The following is a 20197-nucleotide window of genomic DNA, read 5'->3' on the forward strand; positions in this document are numbered from 1 at the left end:
GACTACCTGCCGACGTGCCTCGGGGCATCCTCTCTCATCCACGTCATTGTACCCTCAGGACAATCAATCATCATAATTGGACTGTTCAGGTTGTCTCACAAGAGGTTTGGCCTCTCAACCGAGCAGGCTTCATCACTTCATGCTCAATGACTAGATAGGACAGCTCTAGAAATGCCTCCTTCCTACAGAGCTGTCCTATGTCCTGTCTGGTCATTGAACATGAACTGATGAAGCCTGCTTGGATGAGGATGGAAATTCATGCTCAATGACTAGATAGGACAGCTCTAGAAATGCCTCCTTCCGATACGACCTTTGTGCCTTCTGTGCACAGTGTGAGTGACTTGTAGGTGTTCATTTGGTATTTATTTGGTATTCATGCTCAATGACTAGATAGGACAGCTCAAGAAGTGCTCTAGCTGTCAGCTCCAGAAATGCCTCCTTCCTACAGAGCTGTCCTATCTAGTCGTTGAGTATGAATTTCCAGAGGTTTGGCCTCTCAACAGAGCAGGCTTCATCAGTTCATGCTCAATGACTAGATAGGACAGCTCTAGAAATGCCTCCTTCCGATATGACCTTTGTGCCTTCTGTGCACAGTGTGAGTGACTTGTAGGTGTTCATTTGGTATTTATTTGGTATTCATGCTCAATTACTAGATAGGACAGCTCTAGAAATGCCTCCTTCCTACAGAGCTGTCCTATCTAGTCATTGAGCATTAATTTCCAACGGTTTGGCCTCTCATCCGAGCAGGCTTCATCAGTCCATGCTCAATGACTAGATAGGACAGCTCTAGAAGTGCTATAGCTGTCAGCTCTTGAAATGCCTTCTTCCGACAGAGCTGTCCTATCTAGTCATTGAGCATGAATTTCCAGCGGCTTGGCCTCTCATCCGAGCAGGCTTCATCAGTCCATGCTCAATGACTAGATAGGACAGCTCTAGAAGTGATCTCGCTGTCAGCTCTAGAAATGCCTCCTTCCTACAGAGCTGTCCTATCTAGTCATTGACCATGAATATACACCAAATGAACACCTACAAGTCACTCACACAGAAGACACAAAGGTCATATCGGATGGAGGCATTTCTAGAGCTGTCATCTTGAAATGCCTCCTTCCTACAGAGCTGTCCTATCTAGTCATTGAGCATGAATTTCCAGCGGTTTGGCCTCTCATCCGAGCAGGCTTCATCAGTTCATGCTCAATGACTAGATAGGACAGCTCTAGAAGTGCTCTGGTTGTCAGCTCTTGATGTGCCTCCTTCCTACAGAGCGGTCCTATCTAGTCATTGACCATGAATATACACCAAATGAACACCTACAAGTCACTCACACAGAAGACACAAAAGTCATATCGGAAGGAGGCATTTCTAGAGCTGTCCTCTTGAAATGCCTCCTTCCTACAGAGCTGTCCTATCTAGTCACTGAGCATGAATATACACCAAATGAACACCTACAAGTCACTCACACAGAAGACACAAAGGTCATATCGGATGGAGGCATTTCTAGAGCTGTCATCTTGAAATGCCTCCTTCCTACAGAGCTGTCCTATCTAGTCATTGAGCATGAATTTCCAGCGGTTTGGCCTCTCATCCGAGCAGGCTTCATCAGTCCATGCTCAATGACTAGATAGGACAGCTCTAGAAGTGCTATAGCTGTCAGCTCTTGAAATGCCTCCTTCCTACAGAGCGGTCCTATCTAGTCATTGACCATGAATATACACCAAATGAACACCTACAAGTCACTCACACAGAAGACACAAAAGTCATATCGGAAGGAGGCATTTCTAGAACTGTCCTCTTGAAATGCCTCCTTCCTACAGAGCTGTCCTATCTAGTCATTGAGCTTGAATATACATCAAATGAACACCTACATGTCCCTCACACAGAAGACACAAAGGTCATATCGGATGGAGGCATTTCTAGAGCTGTCATCTTGAAATGCCTCCTTCCTACAGAGCTGTCCTATCTAGTCATTGAGCATGAATATATACGAAATTAACCCCTACAAGTCACTCACACAGAAGACACAAGGGTTGTATTGGATGGAGGCATTTCTAGAGCTGTCCTCTTGAAATGCCTCCTTCCTACAGAGCTGTCCTATCTAGTCATTGAGCATGAATATACACCAAATGAACACCTACAAGTCACTCACACAGAAAACACAAAGGTCATACCGGAAGGAGGCATTTCTAGAGCTGTCCTCTTGAAATGCCTCCTTCCTACAGAGCTGTCCTATCTAGTCATTGAGCAGGAATTTCCAGCAGTTTGGCCTCTCATTCGAGCAGGCTTCATCAGTTCATGCTAAATGACTCGATAGGACAGCTCTAGAAGTGCTATAGCTGTCAGCTCTTGAAATGCCTCCTTCCTACAGAGCGGTCCTATCTAGTCATTGACCATGAATATACACCAAATGAACACCTACAAGTCACTCACACAGAAGACACAAAGGTCATATCGGATGGAGGCATTTCTAGAGCTGTCATCTTGAAATGCCTCCTTCCTACAGAGCTGTCCTATCTAGTCATTTAGCATTAATTTCCAGCGGTTTGGCCTCTCATTCGAGCAGGCTTCATCAGTTCATGCTGAATGACTCGATAGGACAGCTCTAAAAGTGCTCTGGTTGTCAGCTCTTGATGTGCCTCCTTCCTACAGAGCTGTCCTATCAAGTCATTGAGCATGAATTTCCAGCGGTTTGGCCTCTCATCCGAGCAGGCTTCATCAGTTCATGCTCAATGACTAGATAGGACAGCTCTAGAAGTGCTCTAGCTGTCAGCTCTAGAAATGCTTCCTTCCTACAGAGCTGTCCTATCTAGTCATTGAGCATGAATATGCTTCTGAACACACACACACCTTCTCTTTCATCTTCTCAATCTTTCTGACGGTGCTGCGTCGGGGCTGGCGGTCCTCGTGGCGAAGCAGGTTGACGTTGAGATCTCCCGACTTGCTGAACTGCTTCTCCTCTTGCTTCTCAGCGTCCTTCAGCTTGCTCTCGGCGCTGATGCTCTCCGTGTGGTACATGTGGTACGTCTTCATCACCTGCGGGTGCAACCATGCCATCACACGTTGCGTACATATTTCATATGCATCATATATTTGCTTGCTCATTTGCTGCTTTGAATCTTATTTTATCATTTTAACATTTTGTATTGAAATATTGTTCCTGCCATATCTTTAGTCTACTAATATTTCAATTTTTTAGTGGCTTCGATGGATTCGATGTCACACAAAGTCGTTCCAAATGCGTCTTTGCTCTTTCCCGGTGGCCTGGTGGATCAATCAGGGCCAAGATATGGCAGTAACGCACACATGGAATCTCTCAACTCCATGCAGGAAGTCATAATTCCAATCCCCCTCCTCAATGTGCTTTAAGCATCATCATGTGTTTTCCTCCCGACTGCTATTTATTTATGATCAGGCGTGGGCAATGTATGCTTGTGCGTACAAAAAAAAAAGACAGGAAGTGGATCAGTGGAACCTGCTTATCTCGAAATTTTGAACCAAATTAACTAAATTCTGCGGGGGTGCTGGAGCCTATCCCAGCTGTCTTGATGCGAGAGGCGGGGTACACCCTGGACTGGTGGCCAGCCAATCACAGGGCACATATAGACAAACAACCATTCACACTCACATTCATACCTATTATTAATTATTATTATTTTTTTTTAAAGACTATCACTGCTACATAACCCGCCATGGGGCCAAAAAAAATTAGGAGTGTCAGCATTCATTCATTCATTTTCTACCGCTTTTTCCTCATGAGGGTCGCGGGGGGTGCTGGAGCCTATCCCAGCTGTCTTCGGGTGTAAGGCGAGGTACACCCTGGACTGGTGGCCAGCCAATCACAGGGCACATATAGACAAACAACCATTCACACTCACATTCATACCTATGGACAATTTGGAGTGGCTAATTAACCTAGCATGTTTTTGGAATGTGGGAGGAAACCGGAGTACCCGGAGAAAACCCACGCATGCACGGGGAGAACATGCAAACTCCACACAGAGATGCCCGAGGGTGGAATTGAACCCTGGTCTCCTAGCTGTGAGGTCTGTGCGCTAACCCCTAGACCACCGTGCCGCCGGAGTGTCAGCAATTTCATAAAAAAGACTACTGAATTCCATCGAGTGAGTCCGGCGTAAAGGGTTAACGAATTAGCTCGCCAGCCTGCTATGCTAGTGGTATGCTAAGCCGCTTGCTATGTCATGCCGTGTTCTTGTAGCCTGTGCAACAGGCGTGTTAAGTTGACTATAGGGGTGTTATTTCATGTATGCAGTGCTCTAATAATGTTAAAACGCGTATTTAATTTTAAAATCGCTACTACAGTAAACCTCGGATATATCGGACTCGGATATATCGGAAATTCGCTCACAACGGACAGATAAAAAAGAAGCGATTTTTCTGTAATGCATTTCCAATAAAAATTCATTGCATATATCGGATTTTTTATAACGGATTTCGCCTATTTCGGACAAAATCTCCAGTCCCGTTCCAATGCATTTCCATGAAATTTCCCTGGCATATATCGGATGGCCACATCGTGGCGCTCCGATTCGAATCCGAATGGTGACAGGCCGCTATACGACGTCATTTGCAGCGTTTGCAGCGTTGCCTGCGCGTCCAGGTACATTGGAAACATAGTCAAGGAAGTGCCTTTTTATAACGGATAAAATCCCATTTACGCATATACCGGATATAAATCCCATATATGCGTAAAACGGACATTTTCCGCTATACGCATATAACGGATTTCGCTTATATCGGACAAAACCAGTGGGAACAATTGAATCCGATATATCCGAGGTTTACTGTATGTGGAGATGTTGCAGGGGGCATCCTTCATGACTGAAGGCCCTGGTCTGTGTGTGTGTGTGTGGGGGGGGGTTAAATTGTGCATCAGGAGGGAATACAATATTCTTAATTTCTGTGTGTACAGTTTTGTCATATTTGGATATCCTGACCTTTTGCATGAATAAAACAAAGTGTCTAAAGTCGCCATTTTAACGACTTAGAAAAACATGAATGACGGACTCAATAAAAGGAGGCAGCGGTCCTGAGTTTTTAGTTCCCGCCTTGCTATTAATAAGAGCATGTTTACAACAACAGACAGCAGGTGGTCCATCACCGTGATAAGATAAGCTTTATTGATCCCACTGGGGATATTATTACGTGTGCGTGGCCGGAAATTAACACGAGCCAGAATTGCTGCATCTGACTGAGTCATGTTGGCTGAAGCACCAACAGGAGACCTTTCAGGCGTTGATGCGCTTTTTTTTTTTTTTTCTCATTTCAAGCTTGGCAGACGGAAAATATGTTTTGAACTCAACATCCTTCTTTGGCTCATAAATCGGAGATTTCACAGCTTTGTAGGCTGCCAAAGAAAACCGTATGCGTTACAAAGTCTCGACAATATTCATTTGTCTATTTATGTACAGAAGAAAATAAGAAAGGGCGAAGTCCGCAAAAATGCGAGTTCAACTTGTGTAAAATTCCTCAAATGTTTTTTTGCCTTGGGGCGGGTTCCTGAGAAAATCCTTTCCTGCAAATAATCCACGGAGAAAGAGAAACAATTCAGGGGAAAAGGCATGTAGTGCTAATAAAACAGACAGCAATAGCTTTTTTAAGGGGGGGGGGGGGGGGGGCGGAAGAAGAAAACCACACCTACAAGACTTCGGATGGGTACTAAATATCCTATCATACAGTATTTGTATTTTACTTCATCTAGATCAGGGGTCTCAAACATGCGGCCCGCGGGCCAAAAGTGGCCCGCAGGACACTACTTTGAGGCCCCCGCCTTGATATGAAAGTTTAATGTAAAATTTGATACGGATGCCGTATGGTATCATGTACCCAGAAAAAATGATTACGTTTGATTCATGTTCATGTTAAAGGTTAAATAACTGTTAATAGTTATCCTCCCTATCCGTGTGGAAGTGGTAAGTTTTTGGCTATTTAAGTTGAAAGGAAATAACTTGAAGGCTACCGTTTAGGTCGCGAGCGCTCTATTTTGCGAGTTAGCATGTGTCTCAAGACCAGGGGTCTCAAACATGCGGCCCGCGGGCCAAAAGTGGCCCGCAGGACACTACTTTGAGGCCCCCGCCTTGATATGAAAGTTTAATGTTATTGCGCCCCGCGCAAGTTTGATATGGATGCTGTATGGTATCATGTATCCAGAAAAAATGATTACGTTTGATTCATGTTCATGTTAAAGGTTAAATAACTGTTAATAGTTATCCTCCCTATCCGTGTGGAAGTGGTAATTAACCTAGCATGTTTTTGGAATGTGGGAGGAAACCGGAGTACCCGGAGAAAACCCACGCATGCACGGGGAGAACATGCAAACTCCACACAGAGATAACCGAGGATGGAATTGAACTTGGGTCTCCTAGCTGTGAAGCCTGTGTCCTAACCCGGTCCGCGCAAGTTTGATATGGATGCTGTATGGTATCATGTACCCAGAAAAAATGATTACGTTTGATTCATGTTCATGTTAAAGGTTAAATAACTGTTAATAGTTATCCTCCCTATCCGTGTGGAAGTGGTAAGTTTTTGGCTATTTAAGTTGAAAGGAAATAACTTGAAGGCTACCGTTTAGGTGGCTAGCTCTCTAGTTTGCGAGTTAGCATGTGTCTCAAGACCCTGCAGTTGCGCAATATGTTGTAAATAAAAAGAGTATAAATGTGACTATAGTCGTGTTTTGTCATGTCTACAGGGCTCTAATAATGCTTTGTTCATTTTAATATGAATTTTTTTTATTATTATTATTATTATATTTATTTATTACTGATTGATTGATTTTCTTTATTCTTGATTTGTTTATTTATTTTTCATCTTATTTTGTGTAGAAAAATAAAAAGTAAGATATTTGGGAACAGTGGAATGTTTTATCAGAGCTTTTATTGTAGAAAATTGGAACCAAAACGAAATTCAAAAAAAAAAAATGTTTTTAATAAATGCGTTTTTTTTCTTTTTTTTCTGGAAAACCTGATGCGGCCCAGTCTCACCCAGACCCTAGCTCCAGTGGCCCCCAGGTAAATTGAGTTTGAGACCCCTGATCTAGATTGATCATTTCTGTGCTACAGAATGCCTAATTTAGACCAAAAAATATGTAAAAATGGTCTTAAATATGTCTTTTTAATGGAGAGAAAGTTGTGATGGAAATTTTTTAAAAAAGGTACAGTAATGGCTTACCACTTTGTATCACAGTTTTTCAAAAATCATCGCTGTTTTGTGGTTGATTACGGCCTATTATTGCTTAAAAAGCATATTTTTTTTACTAATAACTGGCCATATTAGCAAATAAAAAATATGTTAATGTAAGAATTTTTTACAAAAAATTGCCGTATTCAAACACAAAGCAGTGATGATTTATGACCTGTACTACCTGTACAGCCTTATTGCTAGTCAAATATGTAAAAATTGCATAAAATAAGCTAAAAATAGGCTGTTAAATGATAAATGATAAATGCAAAACATGCTTATTTGAAGCAATTTTTACACATTTTTGACTAATTACAGGTGGTATAGGTAGTAATCAATAAACCATTGTAATAATTAGGGATGTCCAATCCGACCTTCAGGATCGGGGTCGATAATATTGATAATTTTTTCTAATTTTTACACATTTTTGACTAATTACAGGTGGTATAGATAGTAATCATTAAATCATTGTAATAATTAGGGATGTCCAATCCGACCTTCAGGATCGGGGTCGATAATATTGATAATTTTTTTCTAATTTTTACACATTTTTGACTAATTACAGGTGGTATAGGTAGTAATCAATAAATCATTGTAATAATTAGGGATGTCCAATCCGACCTTCAGGATCGGGGTCAATAATATTGATATTTTTTTCTAATTTTTACACATTTTTGACTAATTAGAGGTGGTATAGGTAGTAATCAATAAACCATTGTAATAATTAGGGATGTCCAATCCGACCTTCAGGATCGGGGTCAATGATATTGATAATTTTTTTCTAATTTTTACACATTTTTGACTAATTACAGGTGGTATAGGTAGTAATCAATAAACCATTGTAATAATTAGGGATGTCCAATTCGACCTTCAGGATCGGGGTCGATAATATTGATTTTTTTTCTAATTTTTACACATTTTTGACTAATTACAGGTGGTATAGGTCGTAATCAATAAACCATTGTAATAATTAGGGATGTCCAATCCGACCTTCAGGATCGGGGTCGGCTACCGATCTGCTGTCTTTTGATAATATTGATAATATTGATAATATTGGGTGCTGCCATGCTAGCAGGCTAATCCGGTTGGCGGATCACGTTCGTAACAAAAGGCTACACACCAACTTGCTAATGCGCCTCAAAGCTGGTTGCCTCGTGGTGGGTTCATTAAAAAAAAACACAAAAATATGATGGCTCAGAAAAACAAAAAAAAATCCTAGATCTGTACGATACTGTACGATACAGTACGATACTGTACGATACTGTACGATACCGTACTCACCGTGTAGAGTTCGTTGGTCACCTTCACCAACTCCTCGTGCATCTGGATCCCGATGTCCTTGCTCTGAAACACAACAGTACAATGATGGACTATCACGTCTTCTTCACAGTAAGAGTGAAAGACAACGACAACGTGTTGAATTGAGGTGAAGTCAGGGGTCTCGAACTCGCAACCCCACAGCCTATGGACCCCTACTTGTCATACTTTATCAACTTTGCTTAAATATGTCATATGTTGTTGGAAATTGTGTTCTACATTGTTCAGTTTTTGAAGTCAAACGGTAAATTCTAATATAATTTAAGTTTTTTTTAATTATTTTTTATTATTATTATTTTTTTTTCATTATTTTAATTTTTTTATGGTTTTATTTAATTTGAACATGCATCAGATTCCAATTGAGTGCATCCCATAATCAGTTCCCAGTTCCACATGTCCAAAAGGAGTAGGAAGAAGCAAAGCTTATTAAATCCTACCCCTCCATCTGGTACTTTTACAATCAGTAACTGTTACATTTGTTCACTTACTGCTTTCCTAATGTAATTTTAATTTTAATTTTAATTTTAATTTTAATTTTAATTTTAATTTTAATTTTAATTTTAATTTTAATTTTAATTTTAATTTTAATTTTAATTTTAATTTTAATTTTAATTTTAATTATGTTTTAATTTTAAAATATTAAAAAATGTTTTAAAATAAAATTTAAATTTATTTTTTTAATTTTAATTTTAATTTTAATTTTAATTTTAATTTTAATTTTAATTTTAATTTTAATTTTAATTTTAATTTTAATTTTAATTTTAATTGTCCATCAATCAAATCAAATTGTCCATAGGTATGAATGCGAGTGTGAATGGTTGTTTGTCTACATATATGTGCCCTGTGATTGACTGGCCACCAGTCCAGGGTGGGATAGGCTCCAGCACCCCCACAACAGTATCACTCGGATACTGTGAACATCCAGCAGCAACACAACATTTTGGCATGACTGGATTGGCTTCAGCACCCCCCGCGACCCTCGTGAGGATAAGCGGTAGAAAATAAATGAATGAATGATTAATCACGATTAATTCACTTGAGTGCTGTGATTAATCTGATGATACTAATCAGATTAATCACTTAATCTGATGATAATAATCAGATTAAAAGTGATTAATCTGATTATTATCATCAGATTAAGTGATGATAATCAGATTAATCACTTAATCTGATGATAATAATCAGATTAATCACTTTTAATCTGATTATTATCATCAGATTAAGTGATGATAATCAGATTAATCACTTAATCTGATGATAATAATCAGATTAAAAGTGATTAATCTGATTATTATCATCAGATTAAGTGATTAATCTGATTATTATCATCAGATTAATCACTTTTAATAATTTGACAAGTCGCATCGATCATACGGTAATGTAGTTTTGGACCTACTGCATAAGCTAGACCGATAAACTGTAGTACCCCTGTAGTGTACTACCACAGTAATACACACATTAGTAAGTATTTGTCAAGCATGAAAGACCTGACGCAAGGTGAGTTGCCTGTTTTTGTTTTGTTTGGATTTATTTTGGCATTAAGTCCCAATCAAAGAAGCGTCAACTCGATGTGCTAAACGCTCCGAGTCCCACGAGGGTCGGGGCGGCCGCTCAATGGCATCCGAGCACATCGACGACTCTGGAGTGAGACAGACTGCAGCGTGTACTGCAGAGGCTCGGTGGGGGGTTGGGGTTTGGGGGGCGAGGCAGGCAGTGATGCAACACGGGGTAAGAGCTGCGGTGCATCATTCTGAAGCAAGGCACGGGGAATTTATCCGCTGCGATTGTTCTGATTAATTAACCGGGGATGAGTTTGAATGCTTTTAGAGAAAAGACATACAGTTGTCCCCACTCGCCCCCAATTACCCGCCGTGGGAAATGCCACACTTCAATAGGTGGCCTTTACTTTAGAGAACAGACAGGTGGTGCCGCTTAGCGTTCCTAATTATCCCACCACAGAAATGGCATCTGTAAAGCTGAACGACGAATTAAAAAAAAAAAATTAATTATTTTTTTTTATTATTATAACTTTTTTATGGTTTTATTTCATTTGAACATGCATCAGATTCCAATTGATTGCATCCCATAATCAGTTCCCAGTTTCACATGTCCAAAAGGAGTAGGAAGAAGCAAAGCTTATTAAATCCTACCCCTCCATCTGGTACTTTTACAATCACTAACTGTTACATTTGTTCACTTCCTGCTTTCCTAATTTTAATTTTAATTTTAATTTTAATTTTAATTTTAATTTTAATTTTAATTTTAATTTTAATTTTAATTTTAATTTTAATTTTAATTTTAATTTTAATTTTAATTTTAATTTTAATTTTAATTTTAATTTTAAGGATGTTTTTAATTTTAATTTTAATTTTAACTAAAATTAAAAACATCCTTAAAATTAAAAATAATTTTTTTTTTTGCCTCGGTTTTCATACGTTTTGGTTTTCATCAACAATTTTTGGTAAAATGATACCTCAGTTTTCATACAATATTGCACAATTGCATTCTGCATTTTTTCTGCAGTAATTGTCCTCTATAAAAAAGTATTTGCTGTTAATGCGTTTTAGATTTTTGATTATTTCCCATGGAAAAAAAAAATCACCTCATTTTTCGTGCGTATTATTTTTAATCAGACCTTTTGGAACGAATGAATAATGAGAACCGAGGTATGACCGTATATTCTCAAGGGACAATACTAAAGAGATATAACTGAACCAACATATTTGGTGGGGGAAAAAATTATCTGCAAAAATAAGCAAAAAAAATGTATTATAAGGAGAAAAAGAAAGTCAAAATATTTCCACATGACGTCATGATAATATGAGAAAAAAAGATTCTTGTAATTACGTTGTAATATTTGATGGAAAAAACTAAATTATATCTGCAAAAAAAGGTATTATAAGGAGAAAAAGAAAGTCAAAATATTTCCAGATGACGTCATGATAATATGAGAAAAAAGATTCTTGTAATTATGTTGTAATATTTGGTGGAAAAAGTAAAATTTTATCTGCAAAAATAAGCAAAAAAAAAGGTATTATAAGGAGAAAAAGAAAGTCAAAATATTTCCGGATGACGTCATGATAATATGAGAAAAAAGATTCTGATAATTATGTTGTAATATTTGGTGGAAAAAATAAAATTGTATCTGCAAAAATAAGCAAAAAAAATATTATAAGGATAAAAAGAAAGTCAAAATATTTCCAGATGACGTCATGATAATATGAGAAAAAATATTATTGTAATAATGTTGTAATATTTAGTGGAAAAAATAAAATTTCATCTGCAAAAATAAGCAAAAAAAAGAGGTATTATAAGGAGAAAAAGAAAGTCAAAATATTTCCGGATGACATCTTGATAATATGAGGAAAAAGATTCTTGTAATTATGTTATAATATTTGGTGGAAAAAATAAAATTATATCTGAAAAAATAAGCAAAAAAAAAAGGTATTATAAGGAGAAAAAGAAAGTCAAAATATTTCTGCATGACGTCATGATAATATGAGAAAAAAGATTCTTAGAATTATGTTGTAATATTTGGTGGAAAAAATTTAATTTTATCTGCAAAAATTAGCAAAAAAAGGTATTATAAGGAGAAAAAGAAAGTCAAAATATTTCCGGATGACGTCATGATAATATGAGACAAAAGATGCTTGTAATTATGTTGTAATATTTGGTGGAAAAAGTAAAATTTTATCTGCAAAAATAAGCAAAAAAAGGTATTATAAGGAGAAAAAGAAAGTCAAAATACTTCCGGATGATGTCATGATAATATGAGAAAAAAGATTCTTGTAATTATGTTGTAATATTTGGTGGAAAAAATAAAATTGTATCTACAAAATTAAGCAAAAAAAGTATTATAAGGAGAAAAAAAAGTCAAAATATTTCCAGATGACGTCATGATAATATGAGAAAAAAGATTCTTGTAATTATGTTGTAATATTTGGTGAAAAAAATATTTTTTTATCTGCAAAAATAAGCAAAAAAGGTATAATAAGGAGAAAAAGTTCATATTAATAATGCACTTTGTCACCAATAACACAAAGTCATTACGGCTGAGTCAACAGCGCCTCTGCTGGTTGCAGCCAAGCATTGCACCCACTTCTTCTTCTTTGATTAACCGACTGGCCGCAAGCGAGTGCTGGAAAGAATCTCCACACTGACCTTCTTGAAGAGGCGGATGACGTCCTCGCTGATCTGCGCCAAGCGGACGATGACATTGTTGGTGTAGATGTCGCTGAGGGTGGCGTGGTCACGGCTCTCACGTCGGGTCTGGTTCAGGACCAGGTACCAGCAGTTGACAGATGACAGAAGGTGCTGGTCTTTCCTGGGAAACAGGACCATTAGCCTTTTAGATGTGGATATATATATAAAAATCAACCCTACAAAATCGATACTATGACAAAAACGATACTATGTTGCAAAAAAACATTGTGTTGTGATGTGATTATTAATACTGTACCTTCAAAATATTTCAGTATTGAACAAAGCAACATTTCTTCTCAATCAGAAATCAATCACTCCACACTATTTATTGCTCTCTGGTTCTACCATATCTTACTTATTGTGTGGAAATATGGGCTAATAACTATAAAAGCAATCTTCACTCACTAAATGTACTGCAAAAAAGGCCAGTAAGGATAATTCATAATGCCGCCTACAGAGAACATACTAACTCCTTATTTCTAAAATCACAAATACTTGGTTAATCTATCAAAATAAGCAATTAGCTAAAAATGTCATCCAATACTTCCAATACAAGAGAGGAGAAATATGATCTCAGGGAAGAAGTAAATTTAATTTAATTTAATTTAATTTAATTTAATTTAATTTAATTTAATTTAATTTAATTTAATTTAATTTAATTTAATTTAATTTAATTTAATTTAATTTAATTTAATTTAATTTAATTTAATTTAATTTAATTTAATTTAATTTAATTTAATTTAATTTAATTTAATTTAATTTAATTTAATTTAATTTAATTTAATTTAATTTTTGTCACATACCGAAGTATGAGGTGATATGAGCATCCAATGCCATATTGGGTAATTTGAAATAAAAATAAAAATAAAAATAAAAATAAAAATAAAAATAAAAATAAAAATAAAAATAAAAATAAAAATAAAAATAAAAATAAAAATAAAAATAAAAATAAAAATAAAAATAAAAATAAAAATAAAAATAAAAATAAAAATAAAAATAAAAATAAAAATAAAAATAAAAATAAAAATAAAAATAAAAATAAAAATAAAAATAAAAATAAAAATAAAAATAAAAATAAAAATAAAAATAAAAATAAAATGAAAAAATAAAAAAAAATAAAAAAAATAAAAATAAAAATAAAAATAAAAATAAAAATAAAAATAAAAATAAAAATAAAAATAAAAATAAAAATAAAAATAAAAATAAAAATTAAAAATAAAAATAAAAATAAAAATAAAAATATTATTATAAAAAAAGTATGTGTTGCGGACATACCACTCCTGAGTCTACAGGACAAAAAATGTAAAAATTAAAAAAAAATAAATAAAAAAAACAACAACAAAAAAACTATATTAGGAAAGCAGGAAGTGAACAAATGTAAGAGTTAGTGATTGTAAAAGTACCAGATGGAGGGGTAGGATTTAATAAGCTTTGCTTCTTCCTACTCCTTTTGGACATGTGGAACTGGGAACTGATTATGGGATGCACTCAATTGGAATCTGATGCATGTTCAAATGAAATAAAACCATTACCATTACCATTACCATTACCATTACCATTACCACAATATCATATGTAGAATTCCGGTTTTCCTTCCCTTCCTTCCTCATTAAACCCCAAACGGCCGTACCCTCTAGGTGGGCGTCGACTGGTTAAACCAAAACAATGCTAAGAGTCACAGACCCGCATTGCTGCATAATGACTTGAAGCGCTTGCTGGCGCGGGTTCTTTCAGAAGACCTTTCAAAATAGACACAGCTAGACAATCCCAACACACACACACACACACACACACACACACACACACACACACACACACACACACACACACACAGCATCCTTTCAAAGCCAGCCCCCTTGTTTGCATTCTATCTGAGCATTAATCAATCAAGACACCCAGAGGAGCAGACAAAGAGGGAGGGAATGAAATGAGAGCAAAGAAGGGCCAGATCTCGGTGGTAGCGATGGCGGGGGGGGCGGCGGGGGGGCGGCGGGGGGTTGGCTCTATGCTGTGCATCCTCAGCAACATCAAAGACGAGCCTCCAGAGATGATGCTAACGCTAATCACGTCTTATGAGTGGGGATGCACACACAAAATAAATCCCAATCACTAACATGCACTCTAATTTGTAAATGAAGACAATTAAAAAATATATTACTTAACGAGCTAATAAATAAATGCTACTCACGGACTCAGACACTTCCTGCCCTGAATGCACCAGGGTTGTAAACAATAAACCGATACAAGCGGATGTCCGGTTTGGAATGACGGGAATCAGTCCGGAATCCTCGTATGAAAGACATGCATCGGGTATGCAAGACTAGCAACCGGTTGACAAGGACAACCTTGAGTTTCTAAACTTGAGGCCCTCTTGCTAGGTGCTAGCATGGTAGCTGTTAGCATGTTAGCATTTTAGCTAATTGATCCATGTCTAAAGGCAAATACACACATGGCATGATGTAGGGATGTTATAGGACAACTTTGGCACTTTCTAAACTTGAGGCTCTCTTGCTATGTGCTAGCATGGTAGCCGTTAGCATGTTAGCATTTAAACTAATTTACTCATGTCTAGAGGCAAATACACACATGGCATGATGTAGGGATGTTATAGGACAACTTTGGCACTTTCTAAACTTGAGGCTCTCTTGCTAGGTGCTAGCATGGTAGCCGTTAGCATGTTAGCATTCAAGCAAATTTACTCATGTCTAAAGGCAAATACACACATGGCATGATGTAGGGATGTTATAGGACAACTTTGGCACTTTCTAAACTTGAGGCTCTCTTGCTAGGTGTGAACATGACGACTGTTAGCATGTTAGCATTTTAACTAATTTACTCATGTCTAGAGGCAAATACACACATGGCATGATGTAGGGATGTTATAGGACAACTTTGGCACTGTCTAAACTTGAGGCCCTCATGCGATGTGCTAGCATGGTAGCCGTTAGCATGTTAGCATTTAAGCTAATTTACTCATGTCTAAAGGCAAATACACACATTTGGCACTCTCTAAACTTGAGGCTCTCTTGCTAGGTGCGAACATGATGACTGTTAGCATGTTATCATTTAAGCTAATTTACTCATGTCTAAAGGCAAATACACACATGGCATGATGTAGGGATGTTATAGGACAACTTTGGCACTTTCTAAACTTAAGGCCCTCTTGCTATGTGCTAGCATGGTAGCCGTTAGCATGTTAGCATCCAAGCAAATTTACTCATGTCTAAAGGCAAATACACACATGGCATGATGTAGGGATGTTATAGGACAACTTTGGCACTTTCTAAACTTGAGGCTCTCTTGCTACATGCTAGCATGGTAGCCGTTAGCATGTTAGCATTTAAGCTAACTTACTCATGTCTCAAGTCAAATACACACATGGCATGATGTGCAAGCACTTTCTAAACTTGAGGCTCTCTTGTTAGGTGCGAGCATGACCACTGTTAGCATGTTAGCATTTTAGCTAATTTACTCATGTCTAAAGGCAAATACACACATGGCATGATGTAGGGATGTTATAGGACAACTTTGGCACTGTCTAAACTTGAGGCCCTCTTGCGATGTGCTAGCATGGTAGCCGTTAGCATGTTAGCATTTAAGCTAATTTACTCATGTCTAAAGGCAAATACACACATTTGGCACTCTCTAAACTTGAGGCTCTCTTGCTAGGTGCGAACATGATGACTGTTAGCATGTTAGCATTTTAGCTAATTTACTCAAGTCTAAAGGCAAATACACACATGGCATGATGTAGGGATGTTATAGGACAACTTTGCCACTTTCTAAACTTGAGGCTCTCTTGCTAGGTGCGAGCATGACGACTGTTAGCATGTTAGCATTTTAGCTCATTTACTCATGTCTAAAGGCAAATACACACATGGCATGATGTAGGGATGTTATAGGACAACTTTGGCACTTTCTGAACTTGAGGCTCTCTTGCTAGGTGTGAGCATGACGACTGTTAGCATGTTAGCATTTTAGCTAATTTACTCATGTCTAAATGCAAATACAGACACGGTATGATGTGGGGACCCTATCGGACTGCCTCAAACTTTTCGGAACCTGAGGCTGTCATGCTAGGTGCTAGCATGGTAGCCGTTGGCACACTGGGCCCGAGGTTCACAGCACAGGTGGCAAGCCCATCAAAATTTCCGTGGGAATTTTCTAGTTATATCTTAATCTTCCCATTTTTGAAAACAAGAGCCAGACGGTTTTAAAAAGACAAAACGCTGTTAGCTGACTTTCACATCCTGCAGCTGCTAATACCGGAGGAAGAGCGCCAATGTTTGCTAACACGCAGCTGCATGCAGGCAGGGGCCGGAGTTTTGGCAAGATGCAGCTAATCTGCTGATGCACCGCATGCTGACACCAGCTGCACTGGATTGGGATAAAAGCAGCCTATTGACTCCTGGCTGCAAAGGAACCAGACAGAACGGTTTATAGTTTCACATCTAACCCCCTTGTCGACACGTGCCCTGCGCCCTTGGACTGGGTTTTGCATCTTTTTTTTGTGCAAAATGTGTCAAAATGGCTCCCGAATCCCGAGCCTGCAAAAAATGTGCATATCCCTGTAGGACGGTCGGAATACAATACTAATAAGAACGTGTCTCTGAGGATTAGCCTCTATTCCCGTCATGCTATGCTCATGTTGCAATGCGGATAAGATCACTCGCGCGGTGCAAAGGTGAAGCCAGCCAGGTCGCAAGGAATTGTGTCGACTCCGGAGAGTCTAAAGACGCCAGAACTTAACCTGCTGCAACATCTTGAATCCATTATCCAGTCAAATCCGTGTATATAGTTTTAAACCTATATAAAATTGTAAAAATAATAACAATAATAAATTAACCACTGTCAAAAACACATCAAAATAACAAATGACTCAATGCGTCATAAGAGTCGGGCAGCATTTTTCAAGTGTAAAAAGAAGTAAACCACAAATAATAATAAAATAAAAGTCATTTTCATGCACCTTGCAAATCTTAGTGGTGACGTTCTGAGGTACAGTGCAACCTTGGTTAGCGTCAATTCGTTGCAGAAGGGCTGACTCTAACCAAAACAAACTTTAGTGGTGGAATTGAACCCCGGTCTCCTAGCTGTGAGGTCTGCGCGCTAACCACTCGACCGCCGTGCAGCCATTACTCAGTTATATAGTTTAAAAATCCCATTTAACAAGAAAACTAAGGGACAAAATGCAAAAATGAGCTGGAATTTTAACGGGATAAAGTCAAAATATGAGGGAAAATAGTTGTAATATAATAATAATAATAATAATAATGTAATATTATGAGAAAAAATAACATTAAAAGAAACAAAATGTAGTAGCATAAAGTTGAAATGTTAAAGAAATTGCTATTTCACAATTTTACGAAAAACAAAAAAAAATAAATGTAAGTTTCCATCACTCCGAGCCCAGTGTTGACGCCGTTCACTGAACTAACAATGCTGGCATTTATATAGGCCTCCAAAACCCATCGGATTTATATCCGGTATATGCGTGAATGGGATTTTATCCGTTATAAAAAGGCACTTCCTTGACTATGTTTCCAATGTACCTGGACGCGCAGGCAACGCTGCAAACGCTGCAAATGACGTCGTATAGCGGCCTGTCACCATTCGGCGAATCGGAGCGCCACGATGCGGCCATCCGATATATGCCAGGGAAATTTCATGGAAATGCATTGGAACGGGACTGGAGATTTTGTCCGAAATAGGCGAAATCCGTTATAAAAAATCCGATATATGCAATGAATTTTTATTGGAAATGCATTACAGAAAAATCGGTTCTTTTTTATCTGTCCGTTGTGAGCGAATTTCCGATATATCCGGGTCCGATATATCCGAGGTTTACTGTATATATATGTTGGTATCGGTTGCGGTTGCAGATCTTAAACATGTTTTTGGAAAACAATCATGCGGAAATGTGGGTGAAAAACTGCTGTCATTTTATAAGAATAAAGACTTAAAGCTCTAATTTAGAAGACGAGGCGCAGTCACAGCGCACCTACGCACCAAATTACAGGCCAAAATATTAAAACTGGTAATATTGAAATATTTCGCATTTTTTTACGTCATAATATTATGACAAAACAAACGCTTTTTGGTAAATTAGGTTGGGAAAAAAAGTTATGAATGTGAGATTTCCAACATGGGACGTTTTATTTTTTTAACCTTGTAGCGTTGCTGGAGTCAAATGGCGTGTTGCCGCTGGTTGGTGTCGAGATCTGCTGGGTTACTGCTCCGGTTTTTTTCAGAGAGAAGCACGCCGACTCAGCCCCGAGGTGATAGATTTTTGGGAGCGGCGCAGCTTAATTTCATAATTTCATGCCCTGCACGAATGGCGTGTCAACGTGTTGCCCCCGTGTGCACATGATTATTGATAGAGGATTTTTGTATTTTTATTAGCATTACTTATATAAGTAACTTCCTTATTTATTCATACTCCTTTGCAAAGGCCTTGGTCAGTGTAGTTAAAATACATTCACTTCAATACATAATCAGAAGTGCTATCTTATACTGTGTTCACGTTTACATGGTAGTGTACACACAGTACTTGTGTGTATATATATATATATATATATATATATATATATATATGTGTATATATATAATATATACATACAGTATATCACAAAGCTGAGATGTTTTTTTTTTCTTGAAATACCATAAATTCCAGTATATGAGCTACAACATTTATAAAAACAAAGAAAACTTAAATTCTAATTTTGTGACATCCCTTTTACTTCGGAACTACAATTATTATTATTATTATTATTATTATTTTTTTTTTTTTTAGTAATACTGTGGTCGGTATGTATACCGGTACAGCAACATCACAGTATCATCTCTCAAAAGAATACATGAACAACCACGCTAAATTCATCACACAGCAACTTAACCTGTTGTTAGCATGTTAGCATTTTAGTTAATTTACTCATGTCTAAAGGCAAATACACACATGGCATGATGTAGGGATGTTATAGGACAACTTTGGCACTTTCTAAACTTGAGGCTCTCTTGCTAGGTGCTAGCATGGTAGCCGTTAGCATGTTAGCATTTGAGCTAATTTACACATGTCTAAAGGGAATTACACACATGGCATGATGTAGGGATGTTATAGGACAACTTTGGCACTTTCTAAACTTGAGGCTCTCTTGCTAGGTGCTAGCATGGTAGCCATTAGCATGTTAGCATTTAAGCTAATTTACACATGTCTAAAAGCAAATACACACATTTGGCACTTTCTAAACTTGAGGCTCTCTTGCTAGGTGCGAGCATGATGACTGTTAGCATGTTAGCATTTTAGCTAATTTACTCATGTCTCAAGGCAAATATACACATGGCATGATGTAGGGATGTTATAGGACAACTTTGGCACTTTCTAAACTTGAGGCTCTCTTGCTAGGTGCTAGCATGGTAGCCGTTAGCATGTTAGCATTTGAGCTAATTTACTCATGTCTAAAGCAAATACACACAAGGCATGATGTAGGGA

General features: G+C 37.5%; 1 protein-coding gene across 2 annotated transcripts in view; it reads right to left on the bottom strand.

Annotated features, from left to right (window-relative positions):
• srgap3 (SLIT-ROBO Rho GTPase activating protein 3) overlaps window positions 1–20197 on the bottom strand; it is a 92041-nt gene that overhangs the window by 42788 nt on the left and 29056 nt on the right. For both annotated transcript variants that reach the window (XM_058055004.1, XM_058055002.1), the window contains exons 3-5: window positions 12667–12829; window positions 8470–8532; window positions 2842–3027 (exon numbers count right to left, since the gene is read on the bottom strand). In XM_058055004.1, the coding sequence (XP_057910987.1) occupies window positions 2842–3027; window positions 8470–8532; window positions 12667–12829 (412 nt within the window). The remainder of the gene's footprint in view (window positions 1–2841; window positions 3028–8469; window positions 8533–12666; window positions 12830–20197) is intronic.

This window comes from Doryrhamphus excisus, chromosome 18 (assembly GCF_030265055.1).
Source record: "Doryrhamphus excisus isolate RoL2022-K1 chromosome 18, RoL_Dexc_1.0, whole genome shotgun sequence".
In the NCBI taxonomy this organism is placed as follows: domain Eukaryota; kingdom Metazoa; phylum Chordata; class Actinopteri; order Syngnathiformes; family Syngnathidae; genus Doryrhamphus; species Doryrhamphus excisus.